Source organism: Canis aureus, chromosome 5 (assembly GCF_053574225.1).
Source record: "Canis aureus isolate CA01 chromosome 5, VMU_Caureus_v.1.0, whole genome shotgun sequence".
NCBI classification, from domain to species: domain Eukaryota; kingdom Metazoa; phylum Chordata; class Mammalia; order Carnivora; family Canidae; genus Canis; species Canis aureus.
The window spans coordinates 30,624,686-30,650,440 of record NC_135615.1 but is presented as its reverse complement, the minus strand read 5'-3'; the positions used below and the strand labels follow the sequence as shown (position 1 = coordinate 30,650,440).

General features: G+C 45.4%; 1 protein-coding gene and 1 long non-coding RNA gene across 3 annotated transcripts in view; one reads left to right on the top strand and one right to left on the bottom strand.

Moving 5' to 3' along the window:
• Positions 1–10,711: 10,711 nt before the first annotated feature.
• Positions 10,712–25,755, bottom strand: part of IL2RA (interleukin 2 receptor subunit alpha) — a 54,127-nt gene continuing 39,083 nt past the window's right edge. Inside the window, exons 3-8 of one of the 2 annotated variants that reach the window (XM_077897307.1) lie at positions 23,739–23,849; positions 21,374–21,580; positions 19,553–19,633; positions 19,037–19,108; positions 17,897–17,963; positions 10,712–10,836 (exon numbers count right to left, since the gene is read on the bottom strand). In XM_077897307.1, coding sequence (XP_077753433.1) covers positions 10,761–10,836; positions 17,897–17,963; positions 19,037–19,108; positions 19,553–19,633; positions 21,374–21,580; positions 23,739–23,849 — 614 coding nt within the window. In that variant the 3' untranslated portion in view covers positions 10,712–10,760. Of the gene's footprint in view, positions 10,837–12,352; positions 14,254–17,896; positions 17,964–19,036; positions 19,109–19,552; positions 19,634–21,373; positions 21,581–23,738; positions 23,850–25,755 lie in introns of those variants that run through there. The other variant, XM_077897308.1, reaches the window with a different exon arrangement.
• Positions 13,815–25,755, top strand: part of LOC144313891 (uncharacterized) — a 74,574-nt gene continuing 62,633 nt past the window's right edge. The window contains exon 1 of the long non-coding RNA XR_013379543.1: positions 13,815–14,029. This is a non-coding gene — a long non-coding RNA (uncharacterized LOC144313891). The remainder of the gene's footprint in view (positions 14,030–25,755) is intronic.

The window sequence follows — 25,755 nt, the reverse complement described above, 5'->3', positions numbered from 1 at the left end:
TGCAAGTCTGGCTGGGAAGCTTTCCAGCGGGCTAAGTGTAGGGAGGGAAGCCTAGATGGATTAGGTGGGTCTCAGACCCCCCAGAATGGCCTCTGAAGCCTGAGATAAATCTGGATCAGCAGGGAAGAGCTATCAGGTGTGGTGGTTAGATCTGAAAAAAGTTGGGGGTGCAATTTATGACCATTGCAGCTGCAGCTGAAAATTCTAGCTGAGCGATCAGTATTGGGGTCTGGAGAAAGCAGAGGATGGATTTTGAGGACCCGGACTCTTTCCCATGGCCATGAAGTTGAATGAGCCTTACTTCTCCCCACCCCTCTCCACACTACCATCTTGGGCAAGAAGCAGAGAGAGAACAAGGATATTTGAGACACTGAGCATTTTTATTAAATAGAGACAACATTGCCTACAGAGACTGTTTAAATTGGAGAGGTTGTTTTGTTTACTTCATTTTACTATTCCTGCCAACTAGTGGGTGGGGCCTGATTTGTTGTGGATTAAATACAGAAGCTACATTTTCTGTACTGAATCCGTCAGAATCAGGCAGGTTAGGCTCCAGCGACAAACAGCCCTTACATATTAGTGGCTTGTAACAACACAAGTTCGTTTCTTATTCAAGCTACCTTGATGACAGTTTGCTTAAAACTCTGCTCTGGGATTTCACACTGCAATCCAGGCTGACAGAGAAACTTCTATTTGGAAACTTTCTGTGGCAAGGCATGTGCTATCTCTTAAACGTCCATTCTGGAGAGGTGGCACACAATACACGTCACTTCTTCTTCTTCTTTTTTTTTTTTTAAGTAGACTCCATGCCCAGTGTGGAGCCCATTATAGGGCTTGAACTCACAACACTGATATCAAGACCTGAGCTAAGATCAAGAGTTTGGTGGTTAATAGAGCCACCCAGGTACCCCACATTTAAAAAAATTCCAGCATACTTAACATACAGCATTATATTAGTTTCAGGTGTACACTATAGTAATTCAACAATTCTGTAAATTATTAGTGCTAACCATAAGTTTATTCTTAATCCCTGTCACTTATTTGACTCATCTATTAATACCACCACACTTTCTTTATCGATTTATCTATCAATGGACACTAGGCTGCTTTCATAATTTGGTTGTTGTAAATAATACTGCAATAAACATGAGGGTGCATATATATTTTCTAATTAGTGTTTTCATATTTTGTGGGTAAATTCCCAGTAGTGGAATTACTGGACCATAGGGTAATTCTTTTTTTTTTTAAAGTTATGTTCTCTTTTTTTTCATATTTTATTTATTTACTCAGGAGAGACACAGAGAAAGAGGCAGAGACACAGGCAGAGGGAGAAGCAGGCTCCATCCAGGAAGCCCGATGTGGGACTCGATCCCGGGACTCCAGGATCACGCCCTGGGCTGAAGGCAGGCGCTAAACTGCTGAGCCACCTGGGCTGCCCTCATAAGGTATTTTTGGTATTTTTGATTTTTTTGAGGAACCTGCATACCGTTTTCCATAGTGGCTACATTTGTTTGCATTCCCACCAACAGTGCACAAGTGTTCCTTTTTCTCTACATCCTCATCAATACTTGCTTCTTGTGATTTTGATTTTAGCCATTCTGACAGGTGTGAAGTGATATCTCATTGTGGTTTGATTTGCATTTCCCTGATGGTGAGTGATGTTGAGCATCTTTTCATGTGTCTGTTGGCCATCTCTATGTCTTCTTTGGAGAAATGGTCTTCTGCCCATTTTTAAATTGGGTTATTTGGTTTTTTGGTGTTGAGTTGTATAAGTTTTATATATTTTGGATACTAACCCTTTATTGGATATGTCATTTGCAAATATCTTCTCCCATTCAGTAGTTTATCTTTTAGTTTTGTTGATTGTTTGCTCTGCTGTGAAGAAGCTTTTTATTTTGATGTAGTCTTAATAGTATATTTTTGCTTTTATTTCCCTTGCCTCAAGAAACATATATAGAAAAGTTTGCTATGGCCAACCTCAGAGAAATTACTGCCTGTGCAGTCTTCTAGGATTTTTATGGGTTTCAGGTATCACATTTAGGTTCTTAATCCATTTTGAGTTTATTTTTGTGCACGGTGTAAGAAAGTGGTCCAGTTTCATTCTTTTCATCTATCTGTCCAGTTTTCTCAACATCATTTGTTGAAGAGACTGTCCTTTTCCTATTGCATAGTCTTGCCTCCTTTTTTGAAGATTAACTGACCATATAATTATGGGTTTATTTCTGAGCTCTCTATCCTGTGCCATTGACCTATGTGTCTGTTTTTGTGCCAACACTATACTGTTTTGATTGCTATAGCTTTGTAGTATATCTTGAAATATATTGTGGTACCTCCAATTTTGTTTTTCTTTTCCAAGATTGCTTTGGCTATTCAGGGTCTTTTGTAGTTTGATACAAATTTTAGGATTGTTTTTTCTAGTTCTGTGAAGAATGCTCTTGAGGGTACCTAAGTGGCTCAGTTGGTTAAGCAGGTGACTCTTGATTTCAGCTTAGGTCATGATTTCAGGGTCATGAAATTGAGTCCATGTCAGGCTCCACGCTGAATGTGTGGAGTCTGCTTAGGGATTCTCTCTCTCCCTCTCCCTCTGCCCTTCCCCTGGTGGCCTCTCTCTGTCAAAAAAAGAAAAAAAAGTAAAATGCTATTGGTATTCTGATGTAGATTTCATTAAATTAGCAGATTGCTTTTGTGTCCCTCTTTGTCTCTTGTTATATAGCCTTTGTTCTGAAGTCTATTTTGTCCTGTATAAGTATGGGTACCCCAGGGTTCTTTTCCCTTATGTTTGCATAATAAATGCTTTTCTATCCCTTCACTTTCAATCTTCATGTGTCTTTAGGTCTGAAAAACAGTCTTTTGTAGACAGCATACAGCTGGGTCTTAATTTTTTTTTTTATCCTTTCCATCACCCTGTGTCTTTTGATTAGGGCATGTAGTCTGTGTATATTCAAAGTACTATCGATAGATATGTATTTATTACCATTTTGTTATACTTGTTTTAAGTTTGTTTGTAGTTCTTTAATATTCCTTTCTTCTCTTGTTCTCTTCTTTGATAGTTTCTGGCTTTCTAATCTACTTGGACTCCTTTCTCTCATTTTTTTAATACTTATTATTGGTTTTCGATTTGTGATTCCCATTAGGTTCATATACAACATCTTATGCATATACCAATTGGTTGCTTAAGTTCAAACCCATTCTAGAAGCACTACATTTTTATTCCCCCACCCCCTACATTTTAGATGTATGATGTCATACTTTACATGCTTTTATTTATGAATACTTTGATTTTTTTTTATAGATACACTTAATTTTTCTGCTTTTGTGCCACCTACTTTTCTTACTCCTGCTTATGGTCTTTCCTTACCATTCAAAGAATCCCCTTTAACATTTCTTGTGAGGCTGGATTAGTGGTGATGAATTCCTTTAACTTTTGTTTGTCTGGGAAACTCTTATCTCTCCTTCTTTTCTGAATTGTAGCTTGTCTGGATAGAATATGCTTGGTTTCAGGGTTTTTTTTTCTTTCAGCACTTTGAATCTATCATGCCACTCTCTTCTGACCTGCAAAGTTTCTGCTGAAAAATCTGCTGATAGCCTTATGGTGTTTCCTTTGTATGTAACTGTTTTCTTTTGCTGCTTTACAAATTCTCTCTTTGTTAACTACTTTGTGCCATTTTAAATACTATGTGTCTTGGTGTGGACCTCACTGGGTGGATTTTATTGGGGGCTCTCTTTGCCCCTTGGATCTGGATTTCTGCTTCCTTCCCCAGATTCAGGAAATTTTCAGCTATTATTTCTTCAAATAAATTATCCGACTCCTTTTCTCTCTCTTCTCTTTCTGGGGCCCTGTAATGTGAATGTCTTTATGCTTGATGGTATTGCCAGGTTCCTTTAATCTATTTTCATTCATTCTTATTACTTTTTCTCTCTCTCCTGTTCAGTTTTATGGCTTTCCATTATTTTTTCCTTCATTGTTGATCCTTTCTTCTGCTTCCTGTAGCCTACTATTTATTCCCTCTAGTGTATTTTTAATTTCAGTTATTGTGTGTTTCATCTCTGGTTGGTTCTTTTTTATCTCTTTGTTAAGGGTCTCACTGAGGTCCTCCACTCTTTTCTCAAGTTTAGTGAGTATCTTTGTGACCATTACTTTAAAATCTCTATCATACATATTAAAATATATTACTTATCTGTGTTTCATTTAGCTCTTTTGCTGTGATTTTCTCCTCTTCTTTCATTTGGGACATATTTTCCTGTCTCCCCATAACCCTCTGTCTCTGTTTCTGTTAGAAAGTCAGCTATGTCTTCTGCTCTTGAAAGTAGTGGCCTTATGAAAAAGAGGTCCTTTAATGTCCTGCAGTGCAATATCCCCTGTTCACCTGGACCTGGGACTTTTAAGAGTGTCTCCTATGTGTGTTGTTTGCACACTACTATTGTGGCTGAGCCACATTTGCCTTCAGTCCAGGTTTCTACAATGGTTTCCTTTGCCTTTTGTGAGCAGGGTTTGGTCCCTGTTGTTAGTGGGCCAGTCTGAGGCCATCTTGGGCTTAAGTTTAGTCAAACCAATCATTTACCAGAGCTGTGGTAGCACAAAGCTGCAGGCCATTCTCCCTGCGTTGTTACCTAAGAAGCTTTCACTGGTGGGTGGGGATTATAGTCAGATCAGATGTCTTCCTCCAGCCCACTGTTAGGGCTGCAGTTGGATTAGTGGGTGTGATTGTCTTCCCTTCTCCCTGGGGCTAGGATCACTTTGGAGTGGTGCTCGCCCCTGTTGGGGCTGCTTGCACACTGCCAGGCTTGTAGTCCAACTTGGATGGACTCCTTCCAAGGGCATGTTGGTGGAGGCAGGTCCTCTGAGAAACATGGGGGTGGGGCATGTGGTGCTAGCAAGGTCCTCACAGGTCTAGTCTGCTGTGGGAGAGCCCTGCAGCTGCACAGGAAAATCCTGCCCAGGCTGGGATGAAGGGGGTGGGTCTGCAGAAGAATGTGGAGGTGGGGCATGCTGTTGGCAAGCCAAGTGGACAGTGTTTGTACTGTGCTGTTACCCCAGGTGTCCCTGGTATCTAGGTTGGGGTGGGGGTGGGGGATGGAAATGGTACCCTCTAGCTCTTTTCCTCTTGGAAAAGTCTCCCAAAGATCCCTGCCTTTCTAGCACATGCTCTGAAATTAGTAAATAAATCTCCTTTCCATATAGCCCAGGCATTTTTAGAACTGCTGTTTCTATGCTGTATCTTAACAGGGCTATTTTTTTGTGTGTGCTACCTCTTTAAGGGTAGGGGTGGGGACTCAGTTTCCTATCACCCTCTGGCTCTCTCAGAGTTGAGCCTGCTGATTTTTAAAGTTCTAGGTGTTAAGTCCCACTGATTGTAAGAATTCACGAAGTTAGGGGCAGCCTGGGTGGCTCAGCGGTTTGGTGCTGCCGTTGGTCCAGGGCCTGACCCTGGAGATCCAGGACTGAGTTCCACGTCAGGCTCCCTGCATGGAGCCTGCTTCTCCCTCTGCCTGTGTCTCTGCTTCTCTCTCTCTCTCTCTGTCCTTCATGAATTAAAAAAAAAAAAAAAAAGAATTCACAAAGTTAGGCCTGTCTGGTTTTCAAAGCCTAATGTTATGGGGATTTGTCTCCACAGTGCTGGTCCCCATGTGCCTTGGGTGCCTGTTGTGGAGTCTGCTTCTCTCCCCTCTCTGCACCCACAGCATCCTTGACTCTTGTAGATGGTCCTTTGGGTCTGTTTGGATCCGACCACATGTCTATGCTTCCTACACTTTTTGATGTGGCCTCTTCTCTACATGTAGCTGTAGAAGAGTTTGTTCTGCTGGCCTTTTAATCATTTTCCAGATTATTTACAATTATATGAGTGTTATTTAGGTGCATCCATGGGATGAGGTGAGCCTAGGATCCTCCTCCTTTGCCATCTTCCCCAGGAGTTTGATCTAGATTCTTTTGTTGTTGCCTTTGGCATTGTTTAGAACAAATAGGACATGCTGCTACTGCATGAACCAAGACACATTAAGAGCATTCTGAAATTTTTTGCAATAAGTTGTATTACTTGGACACTGCAGTGACCACTCTTTCTATGCACCCAATCTGATGTATCTACAGAATGGTCAGTAGCTAGTGCTCATACCCAAGCTAATGCATCAGTTTCCTGATTGCTGGGTCTAGCTTATTAGGGGGCTTATTGTGGGGGCTTATTAACTGGGGCATGAAAAGTAGTCAGGATGCCTTAGGCTCTTGCAGATGGACCCAAATGTCTTTCCACATACATTCTGGCCCCACAAGACATATTCATGATCACCCACCCTTCTGCTTCCCATTGTCCTAGACACAGAGTTAATTGCTTTAGAGCAGCCCTGCTGTCAGTGCAAAGGGCCAATAGCCAGGGCTTATGGGTGGTCACCAGCCAGTCCACTCTGAGCTCAGCCCTCTGGCTGCTGTACTGGCTGCTGTGTGAGAGGCCCCACCTGGAGGGGTGCTGTGGACACCAGTAGGAGCTAGTGTTCTATAGGGGTACATCAGCTTTCTATCCTCTTCCAGGGCTGGGACCAAAGTCCCAAAAGTACTCTCTCCTTCTGTGGTCCCTGCTGCAATGCCTGACCCATGTCTTCTAGAGTCATGAACACCTCTAACACAAATGGCAGCCCTGCTTAGAAGATGCCCAGAGCTGTTATCTGTTTTACTAGTGTTTTTGCCTTCTGGAGGTTGCTGCTATTCTGACCCCCCAGTCCCACATGTACCCTGTCTTTGCCAGGCAGCATAAGGGACAGGAACACTGTGCCAAATGGGGAATTAAAGTCCTCTAAACCCCCCAAATCTCTACACAGCTTTGCACTTCTTTCATGTTCTTAGGAGTTGGAGAAGCTTACACCTTATTAATCATAGCTTTTGGAACAACAGGTGTTTTACCTGGCCAGACGACACCCAAAACCTTAATGTAGTATCTGGGTCTTGAATTTTCTGTGGGTTCACTGCCCATCCTCTATAGATGCTGCACAAAGCCTACAGGGTGGGCAGCAGGGGCATATATCATCCATATAATGGACCCATTTCACTGATGTGGGAACAGGTCCCTGGTACCATCCCATGGCATATTGTTGAGCTGTACAGATGGCCTTGGGGGAATGCTGGAAAAGTTTATTATTATCTCTCCCACATGAAGGCAAATTGATCTTATCTACTAGAAATCTGTCAGAGTCTTTCCCATGAATATCCTTGAAGATGAAGCCCTTTTGCAGGAATGTTTTTGGCTAAAGCATCAGATAAAACAATAGCTGCAAATGACAAAAGACTTACAAATGGCCATGGTTATGGATCTGAAGAGAGGTCATTATAATGCAAGTGACAAGGGGATTTGGTTATTTCTCTGACATACATTTAAAAAATATGACTGATACTATTATACTAGGACATATTAGAATTTGGGGAATTAATACTAATACACCCTATAAGAAAGTTTAGCATCATTTCTTTCTTTTTATTTTTCTTTTTTAAAGATTTATTTATTTATTCATGAGAGAGAGAAAGAGAAAGGCAGAGACATAGGCAGAGACAGAAGCAAGCCTCTAGCAGAGAGCCTGATATGGAACTGGATCCTGGGACTCCAGGATCACACCCTGAGCCAAAGGCAGACGCTCAACTGCTGAGCCACCCAGGCGTCCCTAGCATCATTTCTTATTTGACAATACTTCCCATGAAATTTAACAGGTAACAAAAGTTACAGAGCTGTAAACAACGTGTTTTTTTTTTTTTTTTAAACAGAGGAAACTTAGTTTCTTGAGTAATCAAAGACCTGATAAGTACAAAACACAGAATCTGTATTTTCCAGGCAGGTTCCATCAGAGGTAGAGAAAAACCTTTGTTTGCAATTTCTTATTAAGAGCAAACCAATAATCTAAGAAAACTTTCTTCCTTTAACACAGAGGAAAGTAAATTCTAATTTTGTACCAGTACTTTCGATAGTAAAACTCTGTTGTTGTTTTTTTACCTTACGTAAGTCTATTTTAATCATAGCTCGACGACATATAACATGCCTTTTTCAAAATTTCTTTCCCATAGACCTCCAACTTTCTATATCCACTCAGCGTTCATTCCCAATCTCGAGCTGTGAATCATGTACCCACTCCCACAGCTAAAGCGTTTTACTGATATTTGTGATCTTTTGAAGGCTGTGGACTGGATTCTGGGCAAGGGAACTCCTACAGCATTCTCTATTTTAAAAAGCATGCCTCCCCCGTCCCTTTTGTGTCTTCAATCTCTGTGAGCAATGTTTTGTTTATCTCTAGGGGTGTTTACATTTCAAGGACTTGATGAGATTTACAGTATCAAGAGAAAGAGAAAGAATGCAAGTTTTCCCCCTAGGAGTTTTGGGGTCCTTGGAATTTAAAATGTTATTTCACATATGATGGGTCAGAAGGCATGGTACATTTTATCCATTTTCTCATCAATTACCATAATAGCCTCCTCTTCATTCTTATCACGACTCCATCTCTTAACGTCCTACTCAGGCTTTGTCACAAGTGCCCAGATCTTAATCCAAAGCATTGGGAGCCCTCCCAGCTTTGTAAAAACAGCATGATGAGACCTGTAACTTTTTTTTCTTTTTTTTGAGTGGCCTTCACATCCAGTGAGTAGCCCAACAACGGGCTTGAACTGACAACCCCAAGATCAAGACCTGAGCTAAGATCAAGCATCAGATGCTTAACTGACCGAGCCACCCAGGTGCCCCTAAGACCTCTAACTTATTATCCTGCTCTCCCACCATATCTGCCAGCCGCCGAAGCCTGTGGACTAGTGGATACCAGCATGTCCTTTCTGGATAGTTCTAACTTTCTGACTCAAGCTTCAGCCTCCAGGTGGGCATCAGTGGCCAGCAGAACTGCCCACAGCAGAGGCCCGCCCACTGCAAGGCCTTGCACTTCTCTTCTCTGCCCAGGAGCAGCATGTACTTCCTCAAACAAGCCCCTCAGAGCAGCTGGGGTCTTCAGGCCATCCCACACTCATGTGGCAGGACACAAGCATCTGACTTACAGGCCACCCATCTCCACACAGAGGTCACCTGCTAACCCAGGATTTCCCTGAGATGCCTCATTCCCAAGGCCCTATTCTCCAGTCCCCAGCAGCTGGTTTGCAACCTTTCACTTTCAGCTTCTCCAGTGAAATCTGAAACCAGCGTCTGTTGGAAGAGGAAAGGGGGAGATTGAAGGAAAAGACAGGTCACTACAGTTTGATGGGTGGCAGTTTTAATAAGCAAGGGAATTTGCATACAAGATGTAGCTTGGGTGGCAGCAAGACGAGTGGACCCCCACACCTACCTACTGCATCCTAAAAGTTTATAAAGAAGCCCTCACTGGGTCAGTCCTGTACCTCTTGCAGATGTTGTCAACACTACATCAATATCTCCAAGGCTGTGTCCTTGGAGCAGCCTCTGGGAGAGGGAATGTGGAGCAGAACCCACATTCCAAGAACACAGGAGGAGGGGCGAAGCCTCCAATCACTTGTCAACTGGCAATCACATCTTCTTGATGACCTTGACCAACCTGCACTCAACATTCTGCTCCATTCATTCCAGCCCTCTAGTACTGTGGCTCAGATCCTGAGTCTCCATTTCACTTGCACAGCCTAGCACATCATCAGTGGGAGAACATCAAAAGAGCCTTTCTACATCCTTAAAAACTCCCATGTGCTACAAATCTGTTGTCCACATTTTCTCTCTTGCTCCCATGACCGAGCTTTGACCTAGCCCTTCCTTTTTTTAAAAATTTATTTATTTATATTTATTTATTTATTTATACAATAGTCACACACACAGAGGCAGAGACATAGGCAGAGGGAGAAGCGGGCTCCATGCACTGGGAGCCCAACGTGGGATTCGATCCCGGGTCTCCAGGATCCCACCCTGGGTCAAAGGCAGGCGCTAAGCCACTGCGCCACCCAGGGATCCCCGACCTAGCCCTTCCTAAGCTTTATAGTGGTATGACTGATGTGAACATTTAGGCTATTCCTTAGTAGAATAATACTGGCTGGACGCAAAAGCACAAAGAAAATCGTGGTTGCTTCCCTACCTCTATTCTCCCTTCTCTTGGTAATGACCTACTTTTTGTTTGGGTCTTACTTTTCTGTCCACTCCAAGCAGCCAATGAGGGAAGTTGGTTCTACTCTTGGTTCTAGACGTGGGGAATATGGCTCAGGCTTAAGGAAATAAGCATCGCCTTACATCCTCTGTCCACAGTACAGACATGAGGCCTCATCTGAACCCATAAGACTGGGAGAAGCCTGTGGTAGTACTTCTTTCCTTGCACCCCTCAGGTAGGATAGATGGCTAGAGGAGTTGGAGTCACAGAATTCCCTTTCGTCTGTGGGAGGAAGGTCAAGATTGGGTATTTCTGTTCTCTCTGATTGGTTAGGTTCTAGTAAAACCCAAGATAGTTAGGAAAATAGTTTCTCCTGAGGACAGGCCTTTGGTAAATCATTTCAAAATGGTTCCTTTCCCCCTCCCCGCTATGAAACCATGAGGGGATTTTTCTCTGATCTTTACCGTGAGAACCTCAGACACTTTCTAGAGGTAAAACTCATGAAAGGGTAGGGCTCCTGTGACTTGAGTTTTTGGTCTTAGACTTGTCCACACTGATCCTCCAGCAATTCGTCATTTTAGCACTCGTCCAGCGTCTGCTTCTGGGCTTCTGCTCCAGTACTCTGATTCATCATACCCACCTGTCTCTTCAATGTGGGGGTAAAGGTCTGCCCAGATTTCAATTCTCTGAAGAGTCATTGATTTTCAGTTGTTTGGGGCTTTTCTTGTTGGTAGGAGGGGAGAAAGTGGCTTCCAAGTTCTTTCTATGTCAGACTGGAAACTGAAAGTCATAACAATTACTTTTAAACAAGAACACACTTGTGCTTTAAAGCCTAGTTATTTGAAAATCATAAGCCAGCCACACAGTTGAGGCAAAGATATATCACTGCATATGATGAGTAAGTCAGAAAACCCAAAACAAATTAAATTGATTATGATGAGTGTGTGTTGAGGGCCATCAGACACTACCCCTATGTGAAAAGTACTGATGGTAATTTATGATTTAGTTGAAAGAGTATCAGCAATTGAAAACTAAAACCAACCCAAGATCATTCTAGCAGTTTATCAATAATAGCATTCTTCCCGGAAGCTATGCAAATTTCACATTCTCGATAGAATCCTGAATCAGTCTTCAGGAAACTTTAGTAATATGGTAATTTTAGTTTAAAAAAATTCAGGGTCTCATAATAGCTTACTTAATAGAATACTAAAAAGTAAGTCACCATGAAAACTGCAGGCAGACCTTGGCCCTTTGTTGTGAGCTGAGGACTGTTCTTTGAGAATCATGAATGGAACCAGCTATGCTCAAATATTTGGGTCTCAGAACCTCTCTTTTTGTTTCTTTTAATTGAGGTGAAATTCACATAACCATAAAAAGTGTACACCTCAGTGGCATTTAGTGTTTTCACAAGGTTGAGGTGTAAAATGTTAAATAATCACTCTCCCAGCCCTGGTTAACCGCTAATATACTTCTGACTATGGATCTGCATAGGACATATCATATAAAAGGAATCACACAGCATGTGACTTTTTATGTCTGGGTTCTGGTTCTTTCACTTAGAATAATGTTTCTGAAGCTCATCCACATTGTACCATGTATCAATACTTTATCAATACTTTATTCATTTTTATGGTTGAGTAATATTGCAGTGAATTGATAGACCACAATTTGCTCATGATTTATTCACTGATGGGCACTTGGGTTGTTGCCACCTCTTGGATGTTTGGCTGTCATGCTGTTATAAATAGTCGTGTTCAAGTTTCTAGGTTTTCATGTCCCTTGGGTTTCTCTTGGAATTGCTGGATCATGTGGTAATTGTATGTTTAATGTTTTGAGGAACCACCAATCTGTTTTCCATGGTGTCCATACCATGTTACATTTCCGCCAGCAATGTACAAGAATTCCTATTTCTCCACATCCTTGTCCATATTTGTTATTTTCCTTTTGCTGAAAGTCACCTTAATGGATATGAAGTGGTATCTCATTGTGGTTTTGTTTTACATTTCTGGAATGACCAATGATGATGTGTTTGTTAACTATTAGCCAGGACCTCTGTACTTTCTTAAAAAGTATTGAGGAGGGGCTTCTGGGTGGCTCGGTCGGTTGAGTGTCTAACTTTTGATTTTCACTCAGGTCATGATCTCAGGGTCGTGGGATTGAGCCCTGACATTGGGGTCCCAGCATGCAGCATGGAATCTGCTTAGGATTCTTGCTCTCTCCCGCTCCCTTTTCTGGCTACCCCTCACCCCACTGCTGTATCTAAGGGAAAGAAAAAAAAGGAGCATTGAGAATCCCAAAGAGCTTTTATCTGCTTTTATTTGTGTAGTTATAGCTAGTGCTATTTAATCACACTTAGAGACTAAAAACAAGAAATTTTAAAAATATTATTTATTAGTTCTCTTACAAACAACAGTAATTAACTAACATCAGAGTGATGACATCATCACATATCATGTAGTTTCTGGAAAACTCATACACTTAGAATGAATGTGAAAAAGGTAAATAACATCTTAATTATTATTTAAAAAATCTGATTTCCTCCCTAAAAAATAGGTCTCCCCCAACAAAAAAATGAGCAATGATAATTCAATTTTACGCAAGATAAGTAACATTAAAAAAATTTTTTTTCCTTATCTGAGTTGCCCCTCAACTCAGAAAACATATACTTGGGGGAGGGATGGAATGGGGACACTGGAATCTGGATTATACTTGGTTACTACTCAGAGAAAGGGCAGAAAATCGTACTTTAATCTGGATATGGACCTGCTGACACCCGCCCACTTTTTAAATAACACTTTTCTGGCCTTTCAGAAATGAAAACTGGCTGGTTTAAACCTTTCTTTAATCTCCTTACTCAGGTGATTTTTGAGAATGGGTGGGCATAGAGAAGTAGAATCCAGTGGTTCTCCAAGTGTGGTCTCCAGAGCAGCCTCAGCAGCATCACCTGGAACTCCTTCCAAGTGTATATACCCCCCGCCCGGCCCCAGACCTGCTGACTCGGAGACCCTGGAGATGGGCCCAGCATGCTGTGGTCTAACAGGGCCTCCAGGTGATCTGACCTGCTAACTGTTTTGCTAACAGTTTGAGGCCTGCTAATGGATGACCTTTGCCATGTTACATCCTGCCAGTGTGATCTCTCTCCCTGCTCCCCACGTCCTTCTTTCCTTCCATCCATAAACATTGAATGTTTTGATCTCTTATCAGTTCTTTTATGACATTGATTAGGAAACGTAGGTGTTCGCACATGATGTGCCTGTGAACCTCAGATTCATGCAGACCAAATCCAGAGCATCATTTATAGCAATCCCACGGAGACTAACTCGTAAACGGATGTATTAGTAATGTACAAGGTAGAGCATTTTACTAGGTACAGTTCATCACCTGGGACTTAGTTAACCCTTCTTTTCCCAGCATACCTCCAGTAAAATCCTTTTAAATACAGAAGCTCTGTGATCCACAGAAGCTTGGTTGTCCTCTGCCAGTGTTAACCCAAAGATTACTCTGCAATGGCTTCTGTTTAGAGATTCAAATCGAAGGTTAAGTGGGAAGGGGCTAGTTTTAGAGGACTGCACTGAGGATGAAAAGGTTTGGAGTTGCCAGTTCAGAGTTCTACTTAAAAGGCATTCATTAAGGAATGTGGTTGGGAGAAGGGGCTAATCAACCAGAAGCTGGGAAAGGATCTGGGTTGATCATGGGACAGGGTCCAATTACATAGGTAGGGAGTGTGTATGTGTGTGTGTGTGTGTGTGTGTGTGTCTATTTACATTCGTCCTAGAGTTTTCCTTGGGATTTCTAAACGGGGAAGTTAGGATGAAATTAACATGAAGCTACTTCTCTTTAGACCATCTATGGTGTGCAGAGAGTGCCATGCTGTTCAAGCTTGAGTGACCATGTAGACATGAAAATAAGACCTACACTTCTGGCCGCTCCTTCCTGTTCCTCCAATGACCTTGGAACTGCTGCTTAGAAGCAGGTAGGGTTCACTCATTGATACTATAGAGCTGGTTTTGTAATGAGGTTGCAGTTGCCTGGTGTTTCAGCATGTGACATCAGACTTTTCCAAAACCCAAAAGATCTTAGGAGAGGCCTCTTGGGTGAGCATTTGACTTCCTTGATTTTTCTTGTGCTCCATGACTTCTGTGAGCTCTTCTTGGCTTCTTACCACTCTTGGTTTTCTAGATTGTTCTACTCTTCCTCCTGTAGTGATATAGCTCAGTCACAGTCATAGGTGTAATACTTCACCAAGAAAAAAATGTGATCCCCACCCTAAACCATTGTGGGTAGAGCATTCATCATAAACCTCTATTCACTGGCTAACTTAAAATTCCATCCCTGGATCCTGTTACCTTCTCACATGCTGAAATCTGACCCCAAGGCCTCCCCATGCCTCCAGAGGCCCAGACTGGCTGCCCCAGGGTTCCTACAGCATAATGATTCAATCACTGTGCATTGAATAGATCTGAGAAAGAGCCCAAGGAAGCTCTTCCATTTCCTTGTCAGTTCCAGGGCTGGGTGGTCACAGGTGTGGAGGCTGAGTGGGTCTCAGTGAATGCAGCATGGGTTCTGCTTAGGGGTTGATCCTCTAAAAGGTGTTCTACTGTTTGCATTTCATCCTAGTGTAGAGTGGCTAAGGGGTTCCATAGATTGTCATAGTCAAAAATTTGGGGTCATCTCTGGGCCATCTATCTTCCTTAACTCTCACTGCCAATCAGCTGGCAAATCCCGCTCATCTGAACCCCATTTATGTATTTCTTGATTCTTTTCCTCTTTTTAATGTGTACCCACTGACCTAGCTCATGCTCATGTTGTCTCTCTTGTGGATTTATTACATCATAACTGCCACCATGGTTACTTTGTCCCTTAAAACTAGCCTCTGTTGTAGACAGACTGTCCGAAGGGCCAGTGCTACTCTATGTCCCAAGGGAAAGCTTCTGTTGCCCTTAGGATAGGGTCTAAGTCCCTCCATATGACCTGGTCTTCCATAACGTGGTCACTGTCCATCCCTATAGCACCACTGTCACTGCTGCCCATGCACCTCAACTCCTAGTGTTCAGAACTTCTTGACTTCCCCCAGACATTGTCATGCCCCTTCTCACCCCATGCTCCCACGCCTTAACAGCCATCTCCTGCCTGCCTTTATCTGGTCTTAGGCATTGTCAACTCTAAAAGCCTTTGAGAAAGTTGGCTTATTTCCAGGTGTAAAAACGCCCAACATGCCCAGTTTCGAGCCATCAATGTGACATAACTTATTATAGAGTTGGGAAGGAATATGCAGTAGCACACCATCATATTGCAATTCCTCGATACAGATACAACTAGATATAAACTAACCCTGGGAACAAATAAAATAGTAAAATAATTAGTGGTTAATTTTGAGCATCTATTACCTCCATTTCTAATATAATCTATTTTTTTTTTTATTGGTGTTCAATTTACTAACATACAGAATAACACCCAGTGCCCGTCACCCATTCACTCCCACCCCCCGCCCTCCTCCCCTTCTACCACCCCTAGTTCGTTTCCCAGAGTTAGCAGTCTTTACGTTCTGTCTCCCTTTCTGATATTTCCCACACATTTCTTCCCCCTTTCCTTATATTCCCTTTCACTATAATATAATCTATTTAGTTATGTTTATATACTGAATTTTTGATAACGACGGTGCCTAAAAACAGTTCACAAAATTCCTAAAAATTTAGGAAAATTTTGGCTGTCAGGAGCCGGGGTAAGCCAACAGCTGTTGTTTATCACTGGCTCCTAGTAATTCGTCCAAAAACAAAAAACAGGTCAAATGTAGGATTTTTGTGTGGTCACAAGAGGGCACCATTAGATGAAATTAGATTCCAGGAAGGCTTTCTGCACAAGCTAGAGCTGATGGCAGAAGGACTTAGTTTGAGGACCAAGTAAGAGTGAGGCTCCTGGAAGGAAGACTAATTCTGGGAGCACTTATAGGAACTCATAGTTTCAGGCTGTTCGTTATGTCAGAACATAAGTTCCAAACGTTAACCACTTCCAAACAGCCTCCTCCCTTTGGGTCTGACGGCTTCTAATCTTTAAGCCACCAAATGAAAATTTCCTTGATAGGTATTAAATCTTGTCAGGGATTGGCCATGTGTCAAGTTCCCACAATGCACTGAGTACTTGACATAGCTCATCTCGCATTACCTTAAAATAACATCTCAGGAATCAGCTAATCCTGCAGAGAAGTTGGGAGACTGTCAGGTGTGTATATGAGCAGTTCCTAATATAACAACGTTCAGGGGCTGATCCTCTGCACCACAATAATTTGCACTTTTTAATTCACATGAGGCAGATGAGGAGAACATTGTGGGCCTGACGATCAATATAATGATAAAGGAAATCTGCTGGTTTTCCTCTGTCTGGGCTAACAATAGGATCTAAGAACTCTGGGTTTGGACGGGGGGTGAATCTGTGTCTTCTTGGGATCTTCCTGGGAAGTTTGTATCAAGGCTGGTTAGACTGCACACTTGCGGGGGGTGGTGGAAGGCTTTAGGGATGTCCTCAACAGTCAGGAGAGGGACACAGTAGGTCTACACTCCACTCTCTAAAGGGAGGGAGAAACTGGCCTGTGTGTGAAATGAATTCACTCTCTCTTGGTCCTTAATACTGTCTGTGTAGGGCAATGGTTCTCAAAGTTGGTGCCTGGAACAGTAGCATCAATATGACCTGGGGATGTGTTAGAAATGTGGATTTTTCAGGCTCCACCCCAGACCTGCTGAATCAGAAACCCTGGAGGTAAGACCTGGAAGTCCGTGTTTTAACAAGCCATCCAGGAGATTCTGGTTAACAAGCCCCCTCAAGTTTGAGAATCCCTGGCCCTAGTGCAGAGTTGTCAAAACTGAATGCGTATGTATTCAGTGCATCTGGGGAGCTTCAGTGAAATACCAGTGTCTCAGCCACGCAAGCTCACATACTGTGTGATTCCATTTACATGAAATGTCCAGAACAGGCAAATCCATAGAGATGGGAACTGGATTTGTGGTTTCCAGGGAATGGGGGAAATGGGGAATTCGGAGCACAGGGTCTCTTTTCGGGGAGATGGAAATGTTCTAATGTGTAATGAGGTGGTGGTTGGCATATACACAGCATTGCCCAAAATCACTGAATCATGCACTTTAAAATGGTTAGAATGATGAATTTTATCTTAGCTGAAAAAAAAAAAAAAAAAGAGGCCTAGATGTCGGGGATTCTGGTTGGAGAGTAAGCATTGGTTTAAAAAAAAAAAAAAAATACCACCTCTCCTGGTTGTTCTAATCTGCAACTACGGTTGAAAATCTGAATTAATGCAATTAAGGCCACAGGCGGGTCACGACCCTGTCAAGGGGGTTCTGGTCTGAATGTCTGCAGTAGGTGTAGGTGAGGAGCGCAAGGCAGATAAACTCAGGTGGATGGTGCCGTTGGTTTTGTTCTAGCCAAGTGGTGGGAGGAGGAGGGTCTTGGGCTCTAGATTCGGGTTGTAGTTTTGGCCTTGGCCATGCAATCCTGTTTGCATTGCCAGTTCGGGGAGCCTGTAGCTATTTCAAATGTTCTGAGACATCAGGTTGTGAGAATGCTCATTAGCTAAGCATCAGGCCTGGCATACAGTAGGCGCTCACGCAATGCTAGTTTCCTTTGCTTTCCCCGTTTCCCTTGTGCTTTAGTCCTCGTGGGACACTTTGGGGATGTGTGCGTTGGCCAGTGGGCCCGAGAGGCCCTGAGGCGCTGCAGGCTACCAGGAGAGTGGGGTGGGCTGGGAGCGCGATCTCTGCCCAGGAGCCCCTCCTGCACGGCTCCACCTGTTGGCCTGGGCCTGGGCTCAGTTTGGTGACAGCAGGGGACTCACCTTCTCCGCTGCCAGGTGAGCCCACTCAGCAGGACGATGCTGATCAGCAGGAGGACGCAGCTCGCCACTGTCAACAGAGAAGCAGTTCAGCAAGGGCGCCCGCTGGGCTGGGTGGCCGATGCCCCCGGGAGCAAGGGTCTCCCCAAGAGGGGAACGCTGGGGTTTCTCCCCTCCCTTACAGAACGCCGCTCCTGCCCGGATGTGATTTCCTAGGAGGCCCCCCGGGCCGGGGTCCCCTGGAGCCCTGGGGAGATGGGAAAGGACAAGGGCGCCTTTCCTCAGGGGGCTTGGCTCTTTCCCAGGGAAGTGACCTGACCTGCACGCTCTTCAGAAAGGTTCAGGGGCCTCAGGCAAGGAGGCTGCAGTGGCCTGCGATGGGTCAGAGGAGCATCGAAGTACAAGGAAAGATGCCACACAGTGTCCCCTGGAAGCGTCTCCACATCCCCAGAGCTGCGGGCCTCTGGTCCCCGAGCCGCCGCCGGCCACCCAGCTCACCGTGGGCCTCCCCGCACCCGCTCCAGTGACACGGAGTTGGCACCCTGGCCCGACGCGCAAACCGCGGAGGTTTAGGGCACACGGGGCCCTGAGCTGATGTGAGCACATATCCAAGCAGGACTACCAGCACGCCTCCTACTCGCCATTTCTCTTTGCAGTGGGAACACTCCCGTGGCAAACTGCCAGTCCACTAGACGGCAGTGGCGACCGCGGTCGCCGTTCTGTCCCCCAGCTCCCCGGGACCTACCCTCTGCCTGGAAGTGTGCGGCCTCCACTGGCACCTCCCGGGCCCCCACCCTCAGCTCCCGGTTTCGAGGGGCTCGGGAGTTTTCTCTAACGCTCTAAGCCTGTTTTCCTCTCCTCCCAGAGAACACCTGTAGCATTTATGGGATACCTTGTCATTTAGGATCGGCTCAGGAGGAGCTTCCTGGGGCTCGTTTGAGGCGGCCCGCCCTGCTGACTCTAGGGGCCACTGTGAGCCCATGTGGCTAACACCCGGATTCGTCTCCTACTGTGTAACTACTACGCAGTGTAAGGAGGGGGCATTTTTAACTCATCAACCACCCCACCGGCCCGCTGGCCCAGCCAGCAACATACCCCCAGTCTGTCTGGGTGTCGTCAGCAGGGGAAGCGCCCCCGACCCACCTGCTATCTGATACTCGGTTGTGAATATGAATGACTCCATGGTTGTAGCCACTTCTGTGTGTTTGTGGAAATCTGTGCAGAAGAGACGAGAGAGAATATGCTCGGTGTGTGCTGATGACCACTCAGCCTGGCTTCTCCTCTTTCGGACGCTTGCTTTTGACATGTTTTGTGTTCTTTTTTTTTTTTTTTAAATAAAAAAACTTACTTGTTTGAGAAAGAGAGTGAGCAGGGGGGGAAGGGAGGGCAGAGGGAGAGAGAGAAACATAAGCAGCCTTTGCACTGGATGTGGAGGCCACACGGGCTCGATCTCACGACCCTGAGATCAAGACCTGAGCCGAAACCAAGAGTCAGTCGCCCAACTGACAGAGCCACCCAGGCGCCCCGCGTTTGACACATGTGAGGGCCGGGAGGTCGTCTGGGCCTGCCCATCCCTGACGCAGCTGCGGGCCGGGCTCCGCGAGGCAAACCGCTTGGTTCCCTGCATGATGGTTTCAGGGCCAGAGATTGTAGCCTTACCTGGAGTACTTGTCGTTATGAAGGGAGACGAAGTGTCCCTCCCGGCAGGAGCATCAGTGCTTGCTTGAAGCTCTTCGTCATCTGGGGGAGACAGGGAGTGATGATGGAGGGGGACGTGGGTCTCAGTGCACCCCAGCCTGCCCGCCTCGGCTGACCCCACACACACTCAGCGAGTCACATTGTCGGGGGCCCCCGCACCGTGCGGCTCCCCATCAGGGGTCACCTCGCCCGCAAAGCTGGGTGAGAGGGAACTGTGACCCTGATCCCAGCTCTGGAGTCCTGAGCCACGTCTCCCCGAGCCTCCTATTCCGCCCTGGTTTCCACCTGTGGCTCAGAGACAGGTCATAGTCACACAAATGCCAGGGAGACCTGGGAGGAAGTAGGAAGGCACAGAAGGACAGGTTCCCTGTCCCTGTGGGGGCGTCCAGTTACCCAGGACACTGCCCTGCCTTGTCACGCTTTCACAGGGAAGCACACACACCCTGGCACACTGTGGGAAGGAAGCTCAGTGGCCCCCAAAGAGCCCCAGAGGAGGACATGGGGTGCGGGAAGCGGCGGTGTCGGGGAATGTCATCAAAAAGACACACACTCAGGGCAGCCTGGGTGGCCCAGCGGTTTACGCTGCCTTCAGCCCAGGGCCTGATCCTGGGACCCGGGATCGAGTCCCACATCGGGCTCCCTGCCTGGAGCCTGCTTCTCCCTCTGCCTGTGTCTCTGCCTCTCTCTCTCTGTCTGTGTCTCTCATGAATAAATAGATAAAATCTTAAAAAATAAAAAAAGACATATATGCCAGCTGACCCTCGGGCTGGACCCAGGCACTCAGAGCCTCCTCCCCTCGTCCCCTGTCCTTGGAATGTGGGTCCCGCTTGCCTTTCCTGCTCCCAGGGGCTGCTCCAAGGACACAGCCTTGAGTTAGTGATGTGGTGGGGAGAGCACCTGCAGGGTGTATGTGACCCAGTCCAGTTAGGATCCGGCAGGCGAGCACGGGGCTCCTTTCGTCTTGCTGCCACCCCAACACGAGCCTCATAAGTAAGTTCCCTTTGCTTATTAAAACCGCCACCTACCAGCGGTGGCCTGCCTCTCCCTTTGGTCTCTCCCTGCGCTCCTCCACCTGTAGGGGTGGTTTCAGATTCCACCCAGGGAAACTCCCAGAAGGGTTAAGAACCAATAGGTGGTGAGCTAAGAAACCTGTAACACTTATTTTTAAATGTGAGCGGTTTTTTATTATAAAAATGGTAATACACTTTCAGAATGAAACCCTCAACATAGGTGCGTTGTCTATACATGCGAATGAGTGTGTGTGTGTGTGCATGTGTGCACATGCGTGCTTGAATAAGCCCCTTCCCTGCACTTTTATCAAAGCTCAGGTGGGGATTACACAAGGAGAGGGAGCATGCTAACAGTGGAGCACTGTACAAATAATGAGTTTACGTCGCATAGCAGCAAATTAGAAGTGTGCGGGTGGCCAGAATGAATGAGAGGAAGTCTTGGTCGTTTAGAAGAAGCCGAATTTTAGGATCTGCTGGGAAGGGGCAGCGTTATCACTAGTGAGGCAGCATCTGAGTATCTGGGGGGCTTTAGAACACTCGAGAGATCTTCCTTCCTCCTCCACCTTCTGCTATTTGTTCTCACTCAGGGTGCACGGGACCTTAGGTGGTAGAGACCCTAGTTTGTCCAGTCTACTTTCTAGAATGAGAGAAGACAGAGGCCCACAGAGATGAAGTGGTTTGCCCGCAGTCACATTGCTTATGGGTCAGGAATTCTACTCCGGTCAGCCCGATGGAAAAAGCAGTGTGGTGGATTCAGAAGGTGCCCCCATACCTGGAAACTGACTTTCACTTATGCACTTGAGCGGGGGCTGCGTCCATCTGGTCTTCCCAAAGATGGTTTTGCAGATGCTCTTGGCAGGACCTCTGTGGAGGGCTGTGAATCCCTGCATGCACTGGTAGTGAAGTGTCTGCCCCACTACAAAGTGGTAAATTCTCTTGGAGTTTTCATGTTCCCAGGGAGGAGGCTCCCTGCAGTGACCTGGAAGAGGGGAAGGAAGCTCTGAGTGAATTGAGTTGTCTCTTCCTAGAGGCTGGGCCTGGGTTCTTATTGTTTTGTCCCCTCATTCATTCTTTCTTTTATTCAACCAGTATGTACTGAGAACGTCCGTGTGTCAGGAACTTCGCCAAGCACTTTGTGGGAAGGCACACAGACCCCGTCACTCCTGCGGGAGTGGATAATCCATCGAATGAGGAAGACATCTGGATACAGAATGCGCTGAGTGTTATCTCTGAGGAACAGACAGTTGCTGTGGGGACACAGAGGAACCAGCAGTTGCTTGTGGTGACGGCGAGGGTTCTCATAAGTGGACAGCTGTGGGAAGGGCTCTCAAGTGGAGGGATAAGGGTGGGCTCAAGCCCATTGGGGCCCGTGAAATACAAAGCCCACCCTGGGTCTCCACTGCTAAGTGAGGAGGCACATCCTCGGGTGGTGGCTGCTGGTCATCTTGGGGCCATGGCTGAAGGCCTGGAGATAAAGCCAAAGCCAGAAAGAAGGAAGGGCTGAGAGAATCTCGGGCAAATGGAACCTGATCTCTCATCAAGCCACACCTAAGGTCTGCTCAATGTGAGCCCTGCCACAACCTCTGAAAATTCCCTGTGCCCTCACTCGCCCAACGAAAACCCAAGCCTGACTGGCCTTTCACCCCAGTGATCATGTCCTGCTCTATTTTCAGGATTCCCTACCCCACCCCAAATCTGGATATATGGAACCACATGTCTCCATGGTTCCTGTCTCCCCAGAAACATGAGGCTACACTTATGCTCTGACCCTCCAGACCTTCCACGATCCGAATACCCAATATGACCTTCAAAGTATCTTACATATAACCCCCCTGCTCCAGACGGAAGCTCCAGCGGGAAGCTGAGAGTGGTCCTGCCCCAAGTGTTTTGCTCTAGTGTAACACCTTGCAAATCGTGACTGAACTGGTGTTTTCGTCTCAGAATAAAATTTCTTTTTACAGCCAATAAAATCCATAGTGGTCTGAACCTGTTTAAATTACGCTTGCTTCTTTCAAATGAAAACATCCCGTTAAGAAGATCTGTGGCCAGAACCAGTGGTTGTCTCTTGAATAAGGACAACAAACATTGACCTTCTGAGAAACTTTGAAATAACTGTTCAGAGGAATATGGGAAAAAGAGAGAAAAACAAACAATTGAATGTGTTTTTGAAATGCCATTCAGCCCACGGTTGGAGGAACAACATAAAAACATCATATTGCAAACAGTGCCCCTGGATTCGTCTTTTTTTTTTTTTAATAATGGAAGCTGCAAATAAAATTAATCTGAAACAAGTAATCAGTAGAAAGATCCTTTGTATATTTCAGGAGACCTGAGGTCTTACTCCTAAATGTAAATTTAGCCAAGTCTTTTAAACTTCTCTGTGTCTCATTTTCTTCAGTAAATCGAAGTCATGATCCTGCTCCCTGACTCACTGGGTTGTGGGATTCAAAAGAAATTATATACAAGATGGTAAAGTTTTTTGGTAAGGTAGTAAAATCAACATAGGACAATAGGGTCCTATAAAGGTGAGTGGGTCGCCCCAAAGCTCAGGTTTTCCTAACGGGCTCTAGTTCTTCCTGATGTGAGGACCTGACTTCAACGTGATTCATTTTAGAGCCACGGCAGCAGCTGGGTGGCCACGGTGCTCACTCACCCACAGCCCACTAGCTAGGAGGTGCTTGTCTGCAGCTTTCATACTCACCGACATGGCACAGTGTAGTTTAGGGCCCTGTTTATCAGAAACATTTTTAAGTAAATTGCTTTGCTGGCATTGATTGTCTTGTATTTAAGGGTGAAACCAAGCATTTCCTCGAGGGCAGAGACAGTTGGCTATGGTGCTGGGCATAGTTAGTCCCAACATATGCCTTGGAATTCAGTTCACGTGAATTGAATTGAATTGAGCTCAATTCTATCCCGCCAGCTCCCAAACCCAAGGAAGTCCAGAGCCCAGGTTGGCTTGAAATGCTGAGCTGTACTACAGCTTACGACCATGACACAATAGTTCCTGTTTACCTGATATCCTTAAAGAAGAGGATAGTGGGACAGACCTTCCTACTTTGCGGAACACACAATATCCCTACAAGAGAAGGGTTGGCCCTTAGGAGTCAGCCAGACAGCCATTCAGCTTCACCTCTTACCTACAAGGTCAACTTCGTCCATGGGCGGCGTTTGGCTCTGCATTTCTGTGGGGTTTTCTCCCTTCTGTTCCTCAGGTTTAGTGGTAACTTTTCCTTTTCTGTTCTCTGGGGCTAGAGAATATGGATAGAATGAAGCAAGTAACTTCACATATGCTTAAAATAGAAAACCTCTCTGTGTACTCATTTTTATTCAAAAAGAGTGCCTTTCCACTGCCTGTGACATGCCAGGCAGTAGCGGGGTGCAGGAATTACAAAGAGGAACCACACCACACCCTGTCCTTAGGGTGCTCTCAGCAGCAACTGTTCACGCCTGACTCAGCACTGGCCTGAGAGTATTCCTGTGCATGATGTGTGTGGCCTACTACATGTTTCTAAAAGAACTGAAAGATTTTTCTGGTGTTTGTGTGTCTCCCCAAAAGGGACTCCATTCTGGCTATCCACCTGCCACCCTGGTGCGTGGGTGTTTGCATGATCCAGTGAGGAATGAGGTGACACAGAACCCACTCTCTCCCCTTACCTCCCTAAAGCAGTTAATCTGTAAGTTGAAGGGACTCAATCTTAAAGCAAGGACAAGAGAAACCTCCTACCATACTCCTCTCTACCGTGAAGACTTTGGCAAAGGAGTTGAGTATGGGCACTGCCACGAGGGGCTTGGGATTCTAGCTGAGAGTCTGGGGAGGCTCTGCTGGGGAAAGAGGCAGCAGGATGCTTCAGCAGAGCAGCCATCTCCAGACCTTGGAGTCCATGCATGGCATGGCTGAAACAAAACTCACGGTGGCTCCCAGACACCATCTCCAGAGGTAAGAAACAAAAGGACAAATGGACCCACCACGTTTCACTGTGTTCCATTATCACAGAGTAGACAAAACACCTGGTAGAGAAATTGGGCTTTCAGGACTCAAAGAAGAGCATACACCAGCAAAAGTAGATCAACTTAGGTTTCGAAAGCCCGTCGGGGGTCATTCCCTCAACATTCCACTCCAGCGAGGTGACCCACCCACAGTCTCTGAGCAAGTGGCCTTCTCTGCTCAGCCTCACCAGCAACGATGAGGTTCAGGACCCTTAGTCCATCACCGATTACAATCACATTCAACATTGAGGGCCACAGGGCTCTCAAGCCAGGTTTTGAAATCCAGAAATGAAGAAATTTGAAAGGAATAGCCTTCTCTTCCTTTCTGCTTCCCTAATGAAGATTTGGGGTCTTGCCACATACCAGACTGACCTGCCTACGGGCTTGTTATTCTTCTTGATTTTCCCAAGCCCAGCCAGGGTCTTGCAGGACTGGAACAAGAGACAGCAATATTTGGGGGACAGGGGTGTTTGGGGGAATATTCCTCATGCTCTGGAATGTCAGTTCCTGACACTGGGCTGGGAAGACACTGAACTGACAATACTTCCTGCTTGACCATATATTTACCTCCAAAGAAATGCCTGAAAGAGCCCATGGCAGCCAGAGTGAAAATTTCGGTAATAGGTAGGACTCTGGAATTCAGTGGCATGAGCTTCCTTTCCCTTTTTACTCTCATCAGGGAAGGAAATGCCTCACCCACTGCCTCCACTTTTCTGTCCAGACCTTCTTCCTTAGGGTTGTGGAGATGGACACTAAAGAGGAGAGGGGACAGAGGAGCCATGGGGAGTTGTTGGGATTTCACGCTGCCATGTTGCTGGAGGTAGAGTTAGGATAGGTCTATGTCACCAGTCAGCATACGGGTGATAGGAGATGTGAGCTTTGGAAAGCAAAATGCAAAAGAGTTAATACAGCCCTACAGGTAGATACTCACTGGGGTTGCTATTATTTTTATTATTCTTTATATAGGTGCATTCTGACTATTCTTTTTAATTTTTAGTTCTAAAAATTGTGATAAGATATATGTAGTGTAAAACAATATTAATCATTTTAATGTATACTTTAGTGTCAATAAGTGCATTCACATTGCCATGAATTAGACTTATTTTCTAATTGTTCAGTAATTATTAGTATAACATCCGTACCCTCTTTCCCTGCAGAATATAAGTT